The following is a 19,844-nucleotide window of genomic DNA, read 5'->3' on the forward strand; positions in this document are numbered from 1 at the left end:
TTTGGATAAAAAAATAATTGCTGTGACACCAAATATGCCTTTTATTTAGCTAGTTACGTGAGAATTATTTTTAATTTACTACACTTGACAAATTACCTTGGATAGTTAAACAGTTGATTCTGTTCTGTGAAATTCAGATTTGTAAAAATAGCATGATGATTGACCTAATAATATTCAAGGCCAACTTAAATTTGTTGAATTTTTAAGTCTTTATAAAGGACTCTTTAGCCCACAGATTGGAGTGTTAGCTAGATTACAGTGTTTTCCTTTATCTTCCTTCCCCTAGTGCTTCTGCTATACCCAGACGTTCAAGGTCACTCAAGGGATTTGTGCATAATGGGGCAAAAGGTTGGTTAATATGGTCCTATGCTCTCAGTCTCTAGGTAACAGGAGAATTCGAGTGGACGTTGCTGATCAAGCACAGGATAAAGGTAAGGAAACTGGTAAGAGATTTCTGTTTGGTAATGGTAGGATGACACCAAGGCATCCTTTCCCAGAAAATTTGAATAGGGGTAGTGGTGGGCCTGCCTGAGTCTATAGTAATAGTTTTAAACCAGTTTTGCCCCGAGGGGACTTGTGCCAATGTTTGAAGACATTATAGGTTGTCACAATAAAATCCAGGGGTTAATTCTGTAGTGGATAGGATAATCCCCATCAATAAAGAATTATGCAGCCCAAAATGCATGTCAAGATTGAGAAGCCCTGATTGAACTAGATGAACATTAAATATATGATAAATAGGTTAGCTGTCTAACAACACATTGGGCACAAAGGGGACCTAATTTGTGTATGTTTCAGGAACTCCTGTCCTACACAGAATTTGAGATAGCTAAGCATTAAACCAGTAGGAAGAATGGGAGGAAAAGAATTAGTCCGGTTGAATTGGAGCATGTACTTATGGGGCCTGAGGTAACTGAGATGACAGTGTGATATAAAAGTGCAAAATAGGGTAAAATGGGGTTTTCTGTGTGTGAGAAATACTGGGCAAAGTTTTTATGAGCTAACTTACAGTTTTTGTTTTAATGTATCTGTAGACAGGGACGATCGTTCTTTTGGCCGTGATAGAAATCGGGATTCTGACAAAACAGATACAGACTGGAGGGCTCGTCCTGCCACAGACAGCTTTGATGACTACCCACCTAGAAGAGGTGATGATAGCTTTGGAGACAGTAAGTTTGTGTTTATGAAGTTAGTTTGTTCTGTGCTCTGGGAGGCTATTTAGTTATAGAACAGATGTATTACAGATGATCACATTAACAGAAGGGGGAAAGCAGATGAAGGAAAATTTTGGATAATATCCAAAAGAATTGATAGATGCAGAAAACAAATTTAATAAATTAATAGTTTTTTTAAGAAACATAAACAAAGGGACAGACATTTCTCTTTTTTTGTAGACAATTGTTTATAAAGAAACCTAGCTGGGTGTGGTGGCTCACACCTATAATCTCAACAGTTTGGGAGGCCAAGGCAGGCAGATTGCTTGAGGCCAGGAGTCAGACCAGCCTGGCCAACAAAACAAGATCCTATCTACCAAAAAAATATATATATATACAGTGGTATGCACCTGAGCCAAGAGGACTGCTTGAGCCAGGAGGTCTAGACTGGGTGACAGAGCGAGACCCTATCTCAAAAACCCGAAAAACCAACAGATTACACAAAGTGAGCTATTTGAAATAAAGAGATTAGGCTGCGCACAGTGGCTCACGCCTATAATTCCAGCACTTTGGGAGGCTGAGGCAGGTGAATCACCTGAGGTCACGAGTTCGAGACCAGCCTGACCAACGTGGAGAAACCCCGTCTCTACTAAAAATACAAAATTAGGCCGGGCGCGGTGGCTCAAGCCTGTAATCCCAGCACTTTGGGAGGCCGAGGCGGGTGGATCACGAGGTCAAGAGATCGAGACCATCCTGGTCAACATGGTGAAACCCCGTCTCTACTAATACAAAAAATTAGCTGGGCACGGTGGTGCGTGCCTGTAGTCCCAGCTACTCAGGAGGCTGAGGCAGGAGAATTGCCTGAACCCAGGAGGCGGAGGTTGCGGTGAGCCGAGATCGCGCCATTGCACTCCAGCCTGGGTAACAAGAGTGAAACTCCGCCTCAAAAAAAAAAAAAAAAAAAAAAAAAATTAGCTGAGCATGGTGACACATGCCTGTAATCCCAGCTACCTGGGAGACTGAAACAGGAGTATTGCTTGAACCCGGGAGGCAGAGGTTGCAGTGAGCCAAGATTGCGCCATTGCACTCCAGCCTGGACAACAAGAGCAAACTCCATCTCAGAAGAGTTCACCATGGTTGCTGGGTGAGCAGCATACAAAGATCAGTTGCATTACTATATGCATATAGCAAATAATTAAAATGTAATTTTTTTAAATAAAAATACTGATTCACTTTAAAATCCTCAAGATACAGCAGTGAACAAAGATATAGCAGTGAACAAAAACAAAATCCTATCTTTATTGGGCATACATTGTTATAGTGGAGGGAAGAGACAGTGTGTGAATAATTAAATGGTTCAGGGACAGAAAGAGGAATGGGAAATATCATGGGGTAGGAGTAGAGATTAATTACATCCACCACTTAAATCTAACAAAAACCTTTATGGGAAAAATTATGCAACTGTATTAAAATGTGCAAAAATAGACAACACTAATTATTTTTAAAATGGAAAGAAGCTACTACCTAGTGAAAATAAGTAGTGATTTGTCTGTAATGAAATACTTTGTAGCGTAACAATAGGGATAAAGTTCAAAACCTGTCACATTAAGGGGGAAAAAATCTGTATAAATTTGAAAACAATACCATGTATTAATGTATAAGTTGTACAACTATAAAGCTATGCATGGTAATTTAACCACCCTTGTGATTGCTGGTGGGGGTAGGGAGAATTTTGTTGTTACATCTGTAACATATTTCTTTTAAACAAAAAACAAACAGGACAAAATATGACATTCACTAAACCTAAGTAATAGGTTCATAAGTTTGTTATAATGGCTTCTTTACTTTTTTTAATACAAATGTAAATTTTTTATATACTTTTTTTTATTATGGCTTCTTTTCTTGTCTATATGTTTGAAATGGTTTATGTAAAAACAGATAGAAAAAGTTAAATTTGCAAGCTCTTTTTTTGTTTTGTTTTTGAGATACAGTCTCGTTCTGTTTCCCTGACTAGAGTGCAGTGGCAGTATTGGCTCACTGCAACGTCTGCTCCCAAGTTTGGTGTTCCTTGTTCCTCAGCCTCCTGAGTAGCTGGGAATTCAGATGCGCACCACCACACCTGGCTCTTTTTTTTTTTTTTGAGACGGAGTTTCACTCTTAACTGCCTAGGCTGGAGTGCAATGGCACTGTCTCGGCTCATCGCAGCTTCCGCCTCCATGGTTCAAGCGATTCTCTTTCCTCAGCCTCCCAAGTAGCTGGGATTACAGGCATGAGCCACTGTGCCCGGCTAATTTTGTATGTTTAGTAGAGATGGGTTTTCACCATGTTGGTCAGGCTGATCTTGAACTACTGACCTCAGGTGATCCACCCACCTCGGCCTCCCAAAATGCTGGGATTACAGATGTAAGCCAGCACTCCCGCCACAAGCATTTTAATTTTATGAAGTGCCTTTTGAGCTTTGTACCAAATATAATTGGGGAAGCAGTAAAGGATGTAATTCCTATTAGAGGAGAGTTCTTAACCTTATAAGATGTAGAAGGAAGAAGAATGGGGCATAGGTTTGAAAAATAAATCAGCAAGTTTATATCTGACTTTTCACATGTCTTTGTGACACAACAAAGCCTTGGGAAGAACTGCCTGAGGTGATTAACTTCAGCATTTATGCAAGAGATTCTGTTGTTAACAGGAAGAAATGGCTCTTGAAAGAAAAAGCAGACAATCAGACCAAGGGTCCTGTTTTGAGTCCAGGGGCATGACTTTTCTCACCTGAAACCTTGAATTTAGAGCAAGCAGGATGGATAACGAGTGAGTGTGCTGTTGTTATCCAAAGCTGCCCCAAAGTAGTTAACCTGAGTTAAAGATCCAGAGACTCCTATCCCAAGCATTAAAGCAAAAAACAGAACCCCCCGAGGGGTGTTGGGGGGTATTATACCAAGTATTCCTGTGAAATGTCAGTAATAGCATATGCTGCCTTTCTTCAGTATGGATCTGTGCTTTCTCAGGAAATGCAAGCTTATAATTTCAGTATTATCCAAATAAAGTGTAAATTTGCATCTCCAGAAATTAAAAACTCATTTCAAAATAAACACAGGGCTGATTTTCTTGTGTGTGTCCTGTTTTAGATCATTTCTATAATGATTTTACTAACATCAGCATGTTCTTCAATATATAAACTTTATAATATTGGGATATGTTGTATCTGGTCAGTAAAAATTATGTGGTTTCCAAAATGAAATCATTTAAAAGACAACAGCCACAAGAAAAAGATCCCTGTTTGGCCCCCACACATAAATTACCAGCCCTGAAAACATTCGTGGGGGTTTTTTTTTTAGTTGATTTATATTTAGAAATTCAGATTTAAAAAAACATAAAAATCTGTGTTGCCAGCTACTCTCAGAAAACTAGAAGATCCTAGCAACAGTCAGCTGGAGCTAAATAGCAGCTATCCCTTTCATAAACAACTTAACGCTACCCACAGTTTGCTGTCTGAGCTACTACATTTCTTTATACAGATTTCTAGTATTTAGGGTCCTCTGATACTGAAATGCACATGTGTATGTAAAATATATTTTATAATATAAACAACATTGCAGTGAATGTCTTTGTACCTGTATCTTTATCACATATCCAGTTATTTCCTCAGGATAAATTCCTAGAAATTGTTGGCCAAGAAGGGTATACATGACTTCAGATTTTTTAGTGCATAGTTCTAATACAACTTTCAGTATTTGTACTTATTTATTTAGAGAGGAAGTCTCACTCTATCACCCAGGCTAGAATGCCTTGCACAATCCTGGCTTACTGCAACCTCTGCCTCCCTGGCTCAAGTAATCCTCCCACCTCAGCCTCCCAAGCAGCTGGGACCACAGATGTGCGCCACCATACCTGGCTAATTTTTTGTATTTTTGATAGAATCATGGTTTCACCATGTTGCCCAGGCTGGTCTCGAACTCCTGAGCTTAGATGATCCACCATCCTCAGCTTCCCAAAGTGTATTTATACTGTTTTAAATTATGATCAGCAGTGCAGAAATTGATTTAAGCTCCTAAACTTAGCCAACACTAGATGTTATTTATTTTAATCTTTGACATTTTCATGGTAGAAAATGATGTCCTATTAGTCATATGTTACATACATTGTTTCTCATTTTGTTTGCCTCTTTGTGGTCTTTGAGGCTGGGTGTTATGGCTCATGCCTGTAATCTCAGCACTTTGGGAGCCCAAGGCTGGAGGATTGTTTAAGCCCAGGAGTCTAAAACCAGCCTGGGCAACATAGAGAAACTGTCTCACTAAAACAATTTTTTAAATTAAAAAATAAGTGGTCTTTGGTATCACACATTGAAGATTCCATCTGTGTTCTTTTAGTGTCTTGTGCTTTCTTTTTTTGTATGTGCATATATATCTTTTCTCCTTCTGGAAATTCATTATGGAATATTTAGAGATTTTTTTATTTCCAACCCACCATTCCCAAATTATTAGCTGAGCAACATTTATTTCACCAGGGAAACAGGTAGAAAATTGAAATCAGATAGAAATCAGATAGAAAATTGAAATACAGATTCTTCCAAACTGATCTTATAGTTTACCATGTTTTTATTAATGGTGTCAGAGAAAAGGGATGGTGTTACTTTTCTCTTTTCCCTAGAGTATCGAGATCGTTATGATTCAGACCGGTATCGCGATGGGTATCGGGATGGGTACCGGGATGGCCCTCGCCGGGATATGGATCGATATGGCGGCCGGGATCGCTATGATGACCGAGGCAGCAGAGACTATGATAGAGGTAATTGCTCTCTTTCAGTAACTTTTTGCCCTTTTTTTTTTCGGTCTCTGCTGTGATGATTATAATTTGGATATATTTTCAGGCTATGACTCCCGGATAGGCAGTGGCAGAAGAGCATTTGGCAGTGGATACCGCAGGGATGATGACTACAGAGGAGGCGGGGACCGCTATGAAGACCGATATGACAGACGGGATGATCGGTCATGGAGCTCCAGAGATGATTACTCTCGGGATGATTATAGGCGTGATGATAGAGGTAATAGTTTTATTTTGCTTACTTCATGGAGCAGAAACTCAGAAAACTACGGAAAATTTCGGATTGTTTTACAAACCACTGAGTCAGGCACAAATATAACTTGCACACTGTACAGGAAGCAGCAAAGCATAGTAGAAAGAGCTTTGGCTAAGGATGACATCAGTAGAAGTAAAGCAGTCGAATTCTTTTCATCTCATATGCCTTCACAGATTTTTCAGTTAAAATTTACTGAATAAACAGTAGAAATGGAAAAAAAATTTGCCAGATACTGTTATGTTGTGATCTCAATAAATTATACTTAAAACTGATTTTAGCTCCATTTTTCAAGTGACAGAAATGAAACTGGGACTAAACATAGTCCTGTAGCCCATAATTGTTACTATGTGGTTAAAACACACATTAAGGCCAGGTGCAGTAGCTCACGCCTATAATCTCAGCACTTAGGGAGGCTGAGGTGGGCAGATCATTTGAGGTCAAGAGTTTGAGACCAGCCTGGCCAACGTGGTGAAACCCCATCTCTACTAAAAATACAAAAATTAGGTGGCCGTAGTGGCGCACACCTGTCGTCCCAGCTACTGGGGAGGCTAAATCAGGATAATTGCTTGAGCCCAGAGGCAGAGGTTGCAGTGAGCTGAGATTGCGCCACTGCACTCCAGCCTGGGCAACAGAGTGAAACTCTGTCTCACAAAACAAACAAAAAAGCATTGCTGATTTCAGTACCATTATACCACAATAAGTGATGTTCATTAATTATAAAGGTCGGATTTTGGTGCACCTATTCTAAAATTATCCCCTAATACTATAACATATAAAATGTTAACTGCTATAAACCTAAACTGTTAGAAAATACTAATAAATGGCCACCATTTCTATTCTAACTTTAGTGATGTCATATAAAATCTGGCCTAGAATTTTTTTTTTTTTTTCTGAGACAGAGTCTGGCTCCATCGCCAAGCTGGATTGCAGTGGTGGATCTTGGCTCATTGCAGCCTCTGCCTCCCAGGTTTAAGCAATTCTCCAGCCTCTGCCTCCTGAGTAGCTGGGATTACAGGTGCCCACCACCACACCCAGCTAATTTTTGTATTTTTAGTAGAGATTGGGTTTCCTCACATTGCCCAGGATGGTCTTGATCTCTTGTCCTCATGATCTGCCTGCCTTTGCCTCCCAAAGTGCAGGGATTACAGGCGTGAGCCACTGCAGCTGGTCAATTTTTTTCTATCTTTAACATCTTTGTGTTAGTCCTACACTTTGTGCAGACGGCTTTATATCCATCATCTTCTGTGGTTCCCAAGTAAAGAAAATCCATCTAGACAACTAATAAAACACAGTGAGATGACAAAATTCATCAGAGCCATATGGCAGTTCTATTGTGGTGAAGTCTTTATTCCCTTAAAAAATAATAATTCAATGTTTGTTTTTAAAAAAATAAATAAATAACTTAGTCCAGGCATGGTGACTCACATTTGTAATCCCAGCAGTTTTGGGAGGCCAAGGCAGGAGGATCACTTGAGCCCAGGAGTTCGAGACCAGCCTTGGTAACATAGTGAGACCCCATCTCTACAAGAAATATAAAAGTTAACTGAGCATGGTGGTAGCATTTACCTGTAGGCCCAGCATCTTAGGAGGCTGAGGTGGGAGGAACGCTTGCACCTAGGAGGACAAGGCTGCAGTGAGTCAAGGTCATACCACTGCACTTCAGCCAGGGCAACATAATGAGACCTCATCTAAAAAATAATAAAATGTTTTTTAAAAACTGCATTCTTAAAAGCTGTTTCCTAACATTTAGTAAGCATTTACTCTGTTCCAGCAATGAGCTTAGTGTTGGTACAAGTATTGTTTAATTCTTAGATTTCTATGTGGTATAGGTAAAATTACAAGTTAGAAAAGTGGAGGCTCAGATGTGGGCCTTGTGTTCTCCTTGGCCCTTTTTATTTATTTATTTATTTTGAGACGGAGTTTTTTTTTTTTTTTTTTGCTCTTTCACCCAGGCTGGAGTTCAGTGGCACAGTCCTGGCTCACTGCAACCTCCACCTTCCAGGTTCAAGTGATTCTCCTGCCTCAGCCTCCTGAGTAGCTGGGAGTAAAGGCGTGAGCCACCACACCTGGCTCATTTTTGTATTTTTAGTAGAGATGGGGTTTCACCATGTTGGCCAGGCTGGTCTCGAACTCTTGACCTGGTGATCCACCCACCTCAGCCTCCCAAAGTTCTGGGATTACTGGCGTGAGCAACCGCGCCCAGCCCCTGTCCTTGACCTTTTCTTCTCACACTGATCCTTACCTCTCCACCAGTAGCTGCATACCTATTTTTTCTCTTGCTCTCTTCTTGCTCTTACCCCCATTCCCTCTTAAGATCTGCTCTCTTGTCGAGTCACTGCTGCTACCTTTTTTGAGAACTCATTGCTGCACCCACATTACTGACCATTGCCTCCTAACAGAGTTCCCTGCCTTGCTCCATTCTTCATATTGGCCCCAGTTGTCAGTTGTCGTTCTGGCATAAGCTCTAATAACCTTATTCTCCTCCTTTTAGACCTTTCTCATTTCGCATGGCCTGGAAGATAGTCCTCTCTCCATTTCTCTGACATACATGGGTCTTCACTGTTTGCCCACCATTTATATTTTCTTTTTTTTTCCTTCTTGAGGCAGGATCTCACCCTGTCGCCCAGGCTAGAAGTGCAGTGGCATAATCATGGCTAACTGCAGTCTAAGCCTTCTGAGCTCCAGTGATCCTTCTACCTCATCCTCCCCAGTAGCTGGGACTACAGGTGCATGCCATATGCCTGGCTAATTTTGATGTTTTTTATAGAGATGGGGTTTCTCCACATTGCCCAGGCTGATCTTGAACTCCCAAGTTCAAGTTATCCACTTGCCTTGGCCTCCCAAAGTGCTGGAATTACAGCGTGAACCATCGTGCCCAGTTGTATTCCTTTTTTTGTTTTTTGTTTTTTGTGTTGTTTTTGTTTGTTTGTTTTTGAGAGTCTTGCTCTGTCACCCAGGCTGGAGTGCAGTAGGGCGATCTCAGCTCACTGCGACTTCCACCTTCCAGGTTCAAGAGATTCTTCTGCCTCAGCCTCCCAAGTAGCTGGGATTACAGGCGTGTGCCAACATGCCCAGCTAATTTTTGTATTTTTAGTAGAGGCCAGGTTTCACCATGTTGGCCAGGCTGGTCTCGAACTCCTGACCTCAGGTGATCCGCCCACCCTTGCCTCCCAAAGTGTTGGGATTACAGACATGAGCCACCATGCCTGGCCTTGTTTTCTTTTATTAATATCTTTTTTTTTTTTTGAAACGGAGTTTCACTCTTGTTACCCAGGCTGGCTGGAGTGCAGTGGCGTGATCTCGGCTCACCGCAACCTCCGCCTCCTGGGTTCAGGCAATTCTCCTGCCTCAGCCTCCTGAGTAGCTGGGATTACAGGCACGCGCCACCATGCCCAGCTATTTTTTTTTGTATTTTTAGTAGAGACGGGGTTTCATCATGTTGACCAGGATGGTCTCCATCTCTTGACCTCATGATCCGCCCGCCTTGGCCTCCCAAAGTGCTGGGATTACAGGCATGAGCCACTGCGCCCGGCCCCTCTTTTATTAATATCTTAAATATCTTAAGTGAGCTACTTTGTCTGAGCCCCAGTTTTATCTTAGTAAAATGGAGGGGCCATAATACAGATGTAAAATATGTCTTAGGAGCCTATATAAACTGTCAGCTTAAAGCCCTCATAGAAAATTTAGATCTTGTTAAACAATACCCTCTGTCTGCAGGTACTATGTGCATTTATAGTAAAAGTATAAAGTCAAGTGTGGGCATGATAAAGTCACCATCTAGTGGTTAGAGGACAGGGTGCAGCTGGTCATGTCATGAGGAAGTTTTAGCTTTTTGTTAAGGTATCATTACTTAAGCCATGTGATTATATACACAGGCTTTCTTTATAGTCTCTGTATCTTTTGTATATCTAAAATATTGAGGATAAACAATGATTTTTAGAAATTTTAGCTTCCTTGAAACACTTAGGTTTCTCTTGAAAGAATTCTGACAACTTGAATCAAGGAAAAAATCAGACTGCCTTAAGAGTTTATTTGTTCAGTGTTACATGCTTTGCCCCATGAACCACCTGTGCCAAATTTATATTATACACAGAGACAAGGGTATAAGATCTAGAGTCTTCTTGGCCGAGGTGGGCGGATCACTTGAGTTCAGGAGTTCAAGACCAGCCTGGCCAACATGGTGAAACCCTGTCTCTACTGAAAATACAAAAATTAGCCAGATGTGGTGCCATGTGCTTGTACTCCCAGCTACTCAGGAGGCTGAGGCAGCAGAATCAGGGAGGCAGAGGTTGCAGTGAGATGAAACAGCACCACTGCACTCCAGCCTGGATGACAGAGCCAGACTCTGTCTCAAAAAAACTAAAGAACTAGAGTCTTGCTATCATATTGTATAAGTTCTTAACACCCAGATTTTGGAGTAAGATACTTTCATCCAGTAGTTTAATTGTGGTCAAAAATTTGTTCCCATATAAAAGAAATCTTAATAGATTATTAATTTATCACTTAAATATTAACGATTTTTAGTCTTTCCCATGGTCTGGTACTACATCATGAATGTGATAGAAAAGTAATTGAACTTGATTATTCAAGCTACATATATTCTTTCTTTTTTTGTTTCTTTTTGGCGGAGTTTCGCTCTTGTTCACCAGGCTGGATTGTGCAATGACGTGATCTTAGCTCACTGCAACCTCCACCTCCCGGGTTCAAGCGATTATCCTGCCTCAGGCTCCGGAGTAGCTGGGATTACAGGCATGTGCCACCACACCCAGCTAATTTTCTATTTTTATAGAGACAGGGTTTCTCCATGTTGGCGAAGCTGGTCTTGAACTCCCGACCTCAGGTGATCCACCTGCCTCAGCCTCCCAAAGTGCTGGGATATTATAGGCACAAGCCATAGCACCTAGCCTAAGCTACCTATTTTCTAATGATCTCCCATATGCCTTCTGTGGATTGGTTAGGCCACTAACTTGAATCTCATATAGCATTTCATAGGAGTTATATCTGGGAATGTGGCTTTCAGCCATTGGCTTCTGGTGATTTGGAAAACTACTATTTAGAGTTTCATTTAACTTAGGTCCGCCCCAAAGACCCAAACTGAATCTAAAGCCTCGGAGTACTCCTAAGGAAGACGATTCCTCTGCTAGTACCTCCCAGTCCAGTCGAGCTGCTTCTATCTTTGGAGGGGCAAAACCCGTTGACACAGCTGCTAGAGAAAGAGAAGTAGAAGAACGGCTACAGAAGGAACAAGAGAAGTTGCAGCGTCAGCTGGATGAGCCAAAACTAGAAAGACGGCCTCGGGAGAGGTAGGTTGTCTTCATGATGGATATCCCAATCCAATGGATCTTGGGGCATTACATCCCCAGGAGCACTTGGGAAATTTTTGTCATTATTACATCAGTGGTTGTCACTGATGAGCATTTTTAGTGGGCTGGGGCTGGAGGTGTTAGGTAGTATGCAGTGTTGGGGACAGTTTTACATAATGAAGAGTTGTTCCCTGTCCATTACAAAAGTGTTTACAATAAAAACTGGTATTGTATCTAAAAGACCAGAGACCTCCTATAAGTAATTGTCCTGAAAAACAGCCTGGTAATGAATGGCTTGTAGAACTGTGTTAATATTTTAAAAGGACAGTGTTGAAGATTATGTAGGAGAATGTTATTAACCGTATTGATTCTTGCTGAAGTATTTAGGGCCAAAGTGTGTCTTATTGTCTATAGCTTTCAAATAGTTTGAGGGAAAAATAAATTTATATGCATATACACCTATAGATGAAGCAGTTGTGGTAAAATATTAATAAGTGATGGTTCTTAAGGGGACAGCATGGATCTAAGGTGGCTTTCATTGAGCCAGGCATAATCTGTCTTTTGTGAAATCTTTTGTACAGACACCCAAGCTGGCGGAGTGAAGAAACTCAGGAACGAGAACGGTCGAGGACAGGAAGTGAGTCGTCGCAGACTGGGACCTCCGCCGTATCTGGCAGAAGTAAGTCAGACCAGGGTGGGTATCGTGTTACTGCTGTTTTCCATAAACTATCCTTAACCAAATTATGCAGAGACTTTGCAGTATTTAAATTGTCATGAACTTTTTTTTTTTTTTTGAGACGAAGTTTTGCTCTTGTTACCCAGGCTAGAGTGCAGTGGCGCGATCTCAGCTCACCGCAACCTCCGTCTCCTGGGTTCAGGCAATTCTCCTGCCTCAGCCTCCTGAGTAGCTGGGATTACAGGCACGCGCCACCATGTCCAGCTAATTTTTTGTATTTTTAGTAGAGACGGGATTTCTCCATGTTGACCAGGATGGTCTCGACCTCTTGACTTTGTGATCCACCCGCCTCAGCCTCCCGAAGTGCTGGGATTACAGGCATGAGCCACCGCGCCCGGCTCAGTCATGAACTCTTAATTTGGGTTGCATAAGCTGATTGGAGTTTCATATCTGGTGCTCCAAAGAATCTGAGGAATGGGTACAAGAATAGATCTAGATGATGTGCTTAATAATCTACCACTGAAGCAAATACTTAACTGTTAGGTTTGTCTCTTACCATTTTATGTCTTTTTTTTTTTTAATTTCGTATATTTTCATTTTATGTCTTGATATCATGTTTATTCAGAACAGTCATAGGCTTGGGGTTCTGTGTGAGCTGTCTCCAGGACCAGCCTTTTTTGATGTTACCACCAGAGCAGTGTTCTCAAGCCGTGTTATTCTGGGTGTTTATTCTTCCTCACTAGTTACTGGTTGATCAAGCTTTTAAGTTTTGGAAAGCTAACTGGTTCAATTGTAATACCTCCGTTCCCTTTCCATGATGTGTGTTTTGTTTTGAGACATGGTCTTAGTCTGTCACACAGGCTGGAGTGCAGTGGCATGATGATGGCTCACTGTACCCTCACTCTTGGACTCAAATGATCCTCCCACTTCAGCCTCCCTAGTACCTAGGACTGTAGGCACACACTACCACACCCAGCTACATTTTTCTAATTGTTGTAAAGATGGTTTCCCCATTTTTGCCCCATGTTCCCCAAAATATTTGGAAACCACTGGTCACTGTGATGTTTTTTAAGGCCTTTCCTCCCACCTCTAAACTGATTTGTACTTGCATTTTTTTTTTTTTTTAAATAAAGATGAGGTCTGACTGGTCTCGAACTCCTGGGCTCAAGTGATCCGCCTCAGCCTCCCAAAGTGGTAGGATTACAGGCATGAACCACCACACCAGGCTGTGTACTTGAGCATTTCAAAACATAGCTCAAGACTGAAGTGATTTGGAAATTCACCCAGGTGTTGTAGGAGTTTTCTGGAAATTACTAACATGTTTTAATGCCCCTTTTTGTGGCTAAGTAAAAGTATACTTTTATTGAGTTGATATATACCTATTTCTGTAGAACTTGCATGTAAAATGTAGAAAGAAGGTTGGGTGGGGTGGCTTATGCCTGTAATCCCAGCACTTTGGGAGGCCAAGGCGGATGGATCACAAGGTCAGGAGTTCGAGACCAGCCTAACCAACGTGGAGAAACCCCATCTCTACTAAAAATACAAAAATTAGCTGGGTGTGGTGGCGGCTGCCTGTAATCCCAGCTACTCAGGAGGCTGAGGCAGGAGAATCGCTTGAACCTGGGAGGAAGAGGTTGCCGTGAGCCAAGATTGTGCCATGGCACTCCAGCCCGGGCAACAGAGCAAGACTCTGTCTCAAAAAAGAAAAAAGATAGAATCTGATGAAACAGGCTTCTAGTTTCTTATTTTTAAGACAGGATCTTACACCCAGGCTGGAGTGCAGTGGTATCATCATAGTTCACTGTAGCCTTGAACTCCTGGGCTAAAGCAATCCTCTTGCCCCAACATCCCAAGTAGCTGTTATGACAGGTGTATGCCACCATGCCTGGCTAAATTTTTTTAATTTTTGTAGAGATGGGGTCTTGCTTACATTGCCCAGGCTGGTCTCAAACTCCTGGCCTCAAGCAGTCCTTCCTCGGCCTCCCAAAGGAGGCTTCTTGTTTTGAGAAGATACTTATTGCCTTTAAAAAAAAAATGTGTAGGTTGTTTTTTGTTTTGTTTTGTTTTTTTTGAGATGGGGTCTCATGCTATCAACCAGGCTGGAGTACAGCGATATGATCACAGCTCACCTCATCTTCCCTAGTAGCTGGGACTACAGGCACATGCCACCATACCCAGCTAATTTTTCTATTTATTTTGAATCTGGGGTTTCACCACGTTGTCCAGGCTGGTCTGAAACTCCTAGGCTCAAACGATCCACCCCCACTCGGCCTCCCAATGTCCTAAGATTACAGGTGTGAGCCACTGCACCCAGCCAGTAGGTGGTTTTTCATAAATGCAATTGTATCATTGTCTATGTGTGATGAGTTTTAAGTTGAAGTTGAGCGATGGTTACCAGAATTTGGGGTTTCATCATAGGTCCTCTTCACATATGTATATTCTTCACATCAAGACACTTTTAACATTGAGAATGCAGACAGGCTGTAAAGGATACTCATTCCTCAAAAGGTCAAATGGCTGTGTATCCCTTAAGATGTATACATGGTTATTATTTTTCCTATTTCTCTGTGCATCAGTAAACCTTGTTCTCAGAAATATTTGGAAACCACTGGTTTAGGGATAAATCCGTCTTTGCAAGCCAAAACTGATGTGGACCATTTTCCACACTGTTGAGATTCTGATAGATGCATGAGCATCTGAATCCTGATAATTTGATCTTTTCACTCTGGCTTCACAGATACACGAAGGAGAGAGAGTGAGAAGTCTCTAGAAAATGAAACACCCAGTAAGGAGGAAGATTGTCACTCTCCAACTTCTAAACCTCCCAAACCTGATCAGCCCCTAAAGGTAATGCCAGCCCCTCCACCAAAGGAGAATGCTTGGGTGAAGCGAAGTTCTAACCCTCCTGCTCGATCTCAGAGCTCAGACACAGAGCAGCAGTCCCCTACAAGGTGAGTCAGCTTGGAAGCAGTAGTTGGTTAGCTGTGCAGATTCTTAAATAATGTGATGTAATGATGGAAGATGCCTTAACAGGATACCAGCATTATATAGCATCTAATAAGTTATGCTGGCTTTGTTCTCTTAGTGTGCTGGAACTGGCTCATAAGACCCACACCATTTTCTGGAGTTTTGATAGCCAATTGACATCACTTTGATAGCTTGAAATCAGCTATGATGGGAGTACTAATGCCACACAAATCAAGTCAGAGACTTCCCTTTTGCCACATATTGGCAGTGTGGTAGGGGGTAACTTTCCTTAATTTCTCTAAGTCTCATTTGTAAAGAAAATAGCAATACTATTAGCTGGGTATGGTGGCAGACACCTGTAATCCCAGCTGCTTGGGAGGCTGAGGCAGGGAAAATCGCTTCAACCTCGGAGGCAGAGGTTGCAGAGAGCCGAGATGCGCCATTGCACTCCAGCCTGGGCAACAAGAGTGAGTCTCCGTCTCAAAAAGAAAAAATAGCAATACTAATCCTGCATGATGTGACCACTAGAAAGCATATGGCATTTAGTGTTTAAATTACTGCTTTCATTATTTTTTTCCCCATATTTTAATGTTCATAACATTGAGTATGATTTGTTTTCTGTAAAGCTTACAGCATTTGGAGGATGATTATAAGTTCCTTGGCTGTTTTCTCCCTGAAACAACTGATGAATGTGATTATGTGTTTTCCTTCTAGTGGTGGGGGCAAAGTGGCTCCAGCTCAACTATCTGAGGAAGGACCAGCCAGGAAAGGTGAGCTCATAGTGTGGGAATTGGGTTTTTCACCTAGAGGCCTAATAAAAAGGCCTCTAAAATCAGATTTTGAAGAGAAATGTGTCTTGCACCTGATACTGTGTTAAGATTTCTTGGGTTGGCTGGGTGTGGTGGCTCACACCTGTAATCCCAGCACTTTGGGAGGCCGTGGTGGGAAGATCACCTGAGGTTAGCAGTTCGAGACCAGCTTAGCCAACATGGCAAATACCCCATCTCTACTAAAAATACAGAAATTTAGCCGAATACGGTGGCACACTCCCAGCTAACTCGGGAGGCTGAGGCAGGAGAATTGCTTGAATCTGGGAGACAGAGGTTGCAGTGAGCCGAGATCACCCCATTGCACTTCTAGCCTGGGTGACAAAGTAAGACTCCATCCAAAAAAAAAAAAAGAGTTTCTCAGATTATCTACCTTTTCTTGCCAGTACAGGGAGGAGTGGCCTATTTGGAGAAAGCATAAAACTCTGCCCTTTCCCGGTAGAACATTTCCTTGAAAGGAGGAGAAAAAAATCGGAAATTAAGACATTCAGTCCATTAGAAATGTCACCATCAGCAGAGCCAAGGTCACTGCAGAGCGTCACAGTCTTTATTTCCAGCTTGATTTTCAGGATGGCATATCCCTGCATGGAACTTTTTAGTGGATTTTGTTTGGTTTTTGTATTTTTATGTGCTATAGAGGACGTGAGAAGAAGGGCTTCAGGAAGGAAGTCTGGACTGGGGCCAAGGTAGTTTCCCTCAGTACTTGTGGGCACAGTTTTCTTCAGCTAAAGGGAAATCTTAAGAGAGGGACATTGATCATTTTACTTGCCTTTTATTTGTTTGCATTACTGCTCAAGCAGATGAAAATAAAATAGATGGGATGAACGTCCCAAAAGGCCAAACTGGGAACTCTAGCCGTGGTCCAGGAGACGGAGTGAACAAAGACCACTGGAAGGAGTCAGATCGGTATGCTTGTTCTCTTTCTCATTATCATCCTTCCTCTGACCCACGTGCTTTTGTAATTAAGAAGTTAAGTTCTTGGTTCTCAAAGCACTGCCAGATCTCTCATTGTGAGCAAACTGAAGTCAGCCAGCGTAGACAGTTAAGCTTCTGAAAATCTAGAAGTAATACATCATCTAGATAACGAGGACTATTGACTAGAGATGCCTGTTGAGTGCCTTGAAACAGCATGCTTGTAGTACATGTTTGTATTAGGCTAGTCCTCTCCTAAAGACATGGTTTTATGCTTATGTCTCTGCAGGAAAGATGGCAAAAAGGATCAAGACTCCAGATCTGCACCTGAGCCAAAGAAACCTGAGGAAAATCCAGCTTCCGTAAGTGTTAAAGGCTGCTCCCAATTTCTTAGAATACTTTTTGCCATTGGATTTGTTTACATTTGGAATACAAAGAATAAGGCATTGGCCTTTATCTGAAGTAGCGAAAGAAGTTTAGCCTTTTCCTGGTTTCTGCCTTCCTCTGTGCTCATCCTTCTGCAAGGTGTAGAGGTGGTGTGAGACTACAGTGAGATCACATGTGCCTCTGACCCTCTTTCGCTAGCTCCTCTCAGTGGACAATGCTGATGAGCAAGTGCGTGTCATATGTCATCCCCCATTGCCAAAGGATCAGCATCTTGTGTCTTGGGTTTTGATGTGTTAACTCAAGGCCTTCATTATCCTGTGATTCTCATGTTACAGATGTTCAGTTCTGCGAGCAAGTATGCTGCTCTGTCCGTTGATGGTGAAGATGAAAACGAGGGAGAAGATTATGCCGAATAGACCTCAACATCCTGTGCTTTCTCCTAATTTCTCTCCACCCTGGAACATTCGAGAGCAAATCAAATCTCTATCCGGACAAGACAAAATAAAACACCATCTCCTGGAGACCTTTCTTACCTTTTTTTTTAATGGAATTCTTTTGCATGCTGCTGCAGCCTTTAAAATATTGAAGTAACTGGAGAATCGCCAATATAGCCAGAGAGAGACTACAGCTTTTTGTGGAAAAGTTGTGGTGCATTATGTCACCATGCACTTGCCAGTGTGATTAGTGCCTAGGGGCCTCCATTGAGCAGAAATGGTAATGACAGTGATAAAACGTCTGGAATCTGATTGGGCAGTAGGGGAGGGAGGTACAAGGAAAAGTGTGAAATTTCTACCTTTTGGGTTTTATCCTGTTGTGGCATATATGAATTCTCAAACATTATCTGAATAAATTTTCCACTCTAGGAAACGTAGATTTAGCCTCAAGTTGTTTTAGTTTCCACGAGGCTGCCAGCCCCTCCTCATATTTAATTCTGAGTTTTGGGGGCCAGCCTAGGGGAAATTCCTTTTTTTTTTTTTTTCAACCCCCCAAGGGGGTAGTTGGGAGTGAATCTATAGCTCATAAAGAATAGGACTGCATTGGACCAAAACAGATGGGAAAATCGTGGTTTGAAAAGAAGCTTTTGAGAGGTGATGAGTCATTTTGCACCAGGTAATAGGGGAAAATTGTGTGACCTCCAACAAACATGAATGGTTATTTCCTGGAGCCGGAAGCACTTAGGGGTCATAATTCCCAGTGTTTTTGTGTCCTGGTTTTACCCTTTCTAAGCACCATCCTTTTTGAAAGTTTGAATATATCTACATTCTGTTGAAACCTTGAAAAAATTTAGACTCTTGTCACAAAGTTCTTCGTGCTCCTCTCAGCCTCCCAAAAAGCTGTCTCTAAGTCACATAGATGACCTCTTGGGCATTTTCTCTCAGCCATGGAGAGCTGTGAAAGGAAGAATCACTGCTTTTCGCAAGCAAATCTTGATGTCTTTTGGTTCTCACTCCTTGTCTGCTCCTGATGCTTTGACTCCTTTTATAGATCAGAGTGCTCTAGAATAATGGATGATCTTGGGTGGTAAATAAAGGTGGATAAATAGGAAAAGGGACAGTTAAATTGGGAGCGTTTCTTACAACCTTGAGTTTTTTCCCCGCCCCAAGTTTCCTTCTCCACTGAAATGCCACACCAGTGCTTGTTGGATTTATGAGGTGGCCAGACCAATGTGTGTTTTCTTTTTCTTAAAGCTTCCCTTGAGAGAATAAATGGTAATGGAGAGAACTCTTTAACAAGGTCCTGGTTTCTCTCGCAACACAGTAGCTAAACTTGCCTGCTTTTATGTGCAGTTTTGTAGGAATCAGCTTGGTAGACAGTATTAGCGGAGAAATGACACCTTGATCTTGGTTTGCAAGCCCTTCTCCCATCAGCCCTAGATTAGGTCCTGTTCAGCCATGCAAGGGTGTTGGTTTATGCGTGCTGCAGCAGTGGGCATAATGAATATAATTTACCCAGTGGACAAAGGTGTGTACCAAGTGAATTCAAATAATTGGTGTGGATTGGCCAGTAGCTAAGAAGTGGGCTTTTAAAGAGATACTGAAGATTGAAAGGTTTTTTTTTTTTTTTTTAAAGAAAAACCATTGATTGTAGATAATGAAAAGCTAGGGTTTGCCCTCTTCGTGTCTACTCTCCTTCCAAATAGTTGTATCCAAAACGCTTTTTCCCTCTCCCCGACCTTGCCCCATTAAAATATAAGCGGGGATTGGTTAATGTCCCTCTCCTGAATACATGTAAAATTTGTACAAAAATATCTTCTATGAAAAATGATTTGTAATCTGTAGACTTATTACCTGGGAGATGTCTTGAGATGTAAAATCCCATCCTTTGGGTTGTGGGTTTTTTGTTTCCTTCAAATAAATCTGATCTTTAAAGTTCATTGTAATGCCGAAGTTCTTTATATACTCTGCACTCCCAGTGGTTTTTACTGGGGTCCACATGCTCCTCCTTCCCCCGCCATCTCTGAAGTTTTCATTCAACATTGGATACCATATTGTCCAAGATCAGACGGTGGGGTTACAAGGGAATCTATTTCAGTGTTTTATCAAG

At 41.8% G+C, this 19,844-nt stretch overlaps 1 protein-coding gene across 6 annotated transcripts in view; it reads left to right on the top strand.

Moving 5' to 3' along the window:
• The window catches only part of EIF4B (eukaryotic translation initiation factor 4B), a 32,678-nt gene extending 13,316 nt beyond the window's left edge, over positions 1 to 19,362 (top strand). For 2 of the 6 annotated variants that reach the window (XM_064377124.1, XM_064377123.1), the window contains 11 exons: positions 377 to 443; positions 1,035 to 1,169; positions 5,799 to 5,936; positions 6,019 to 6,192; positions 11,303 to 11,531; positions 12,113 to 12,225; positions 14,945 to 15,158; positions 15,889 to 15,944; positions 16,802 to 16,907; positions 17,203 to 17,275; positions 17,636 to 19,362. In XM_064377124.1, the coding sequence (XP_064233194.1) occupies positions 377 to 443; positions 1,035 to 1,169; positions 5,799 to 5,936; positions 6,019 to 6,192; positions 11,303 to 11,531; positions 12,113 to 12,225; positions 14,945 to 15,158; positions 15,889 to 15,944; positions 16,802 to 16,907; positions 17,203 to 17,275; positions 17,636 to 17,716 (1,386 nt within the window). In that variant the 3' untranslated portion in view covers positions 17,717 to 19,362. The remainder of the gene's footprint in view (positions 1 to 376; positions 444 to 1,034; positions 1,170 to 5,798; positions 5,937 to 6,018; positions 6,193 to 11,302; positions 11,532 to 12,112; positions 12,226 to 14,944; positions 15,159 to 15,888; positions 15,945 to 16,801; positions 16,908 to 17,202; positions 17,276 to 17,635) is intronic. The other 4 variants (XM_064377121.1, XM_064377122.1, XM_012450295.2 and 1 more) reach the window with 4 other exon arrangements.
• Positions 19,363 to 19,844: the final 482 nt, after the last annotated feature.

Source organism: Aotus nancymaae, unplaced genomic scaffold (genome assembly GCF_030222135.1).
Source record: "Aotus nancymaae isolate 86718 unplaced genomic scaffold, 86718_ANA_hifiasm-v0.15.2.pri h1tg000016l, whole genome shotgun sequence".
Lineage (NCBI taxonomy): Eukaryota > Metazoa > Chordata > Mammalia > Primates > Aotidae > Aotus > Aotus nancymaae.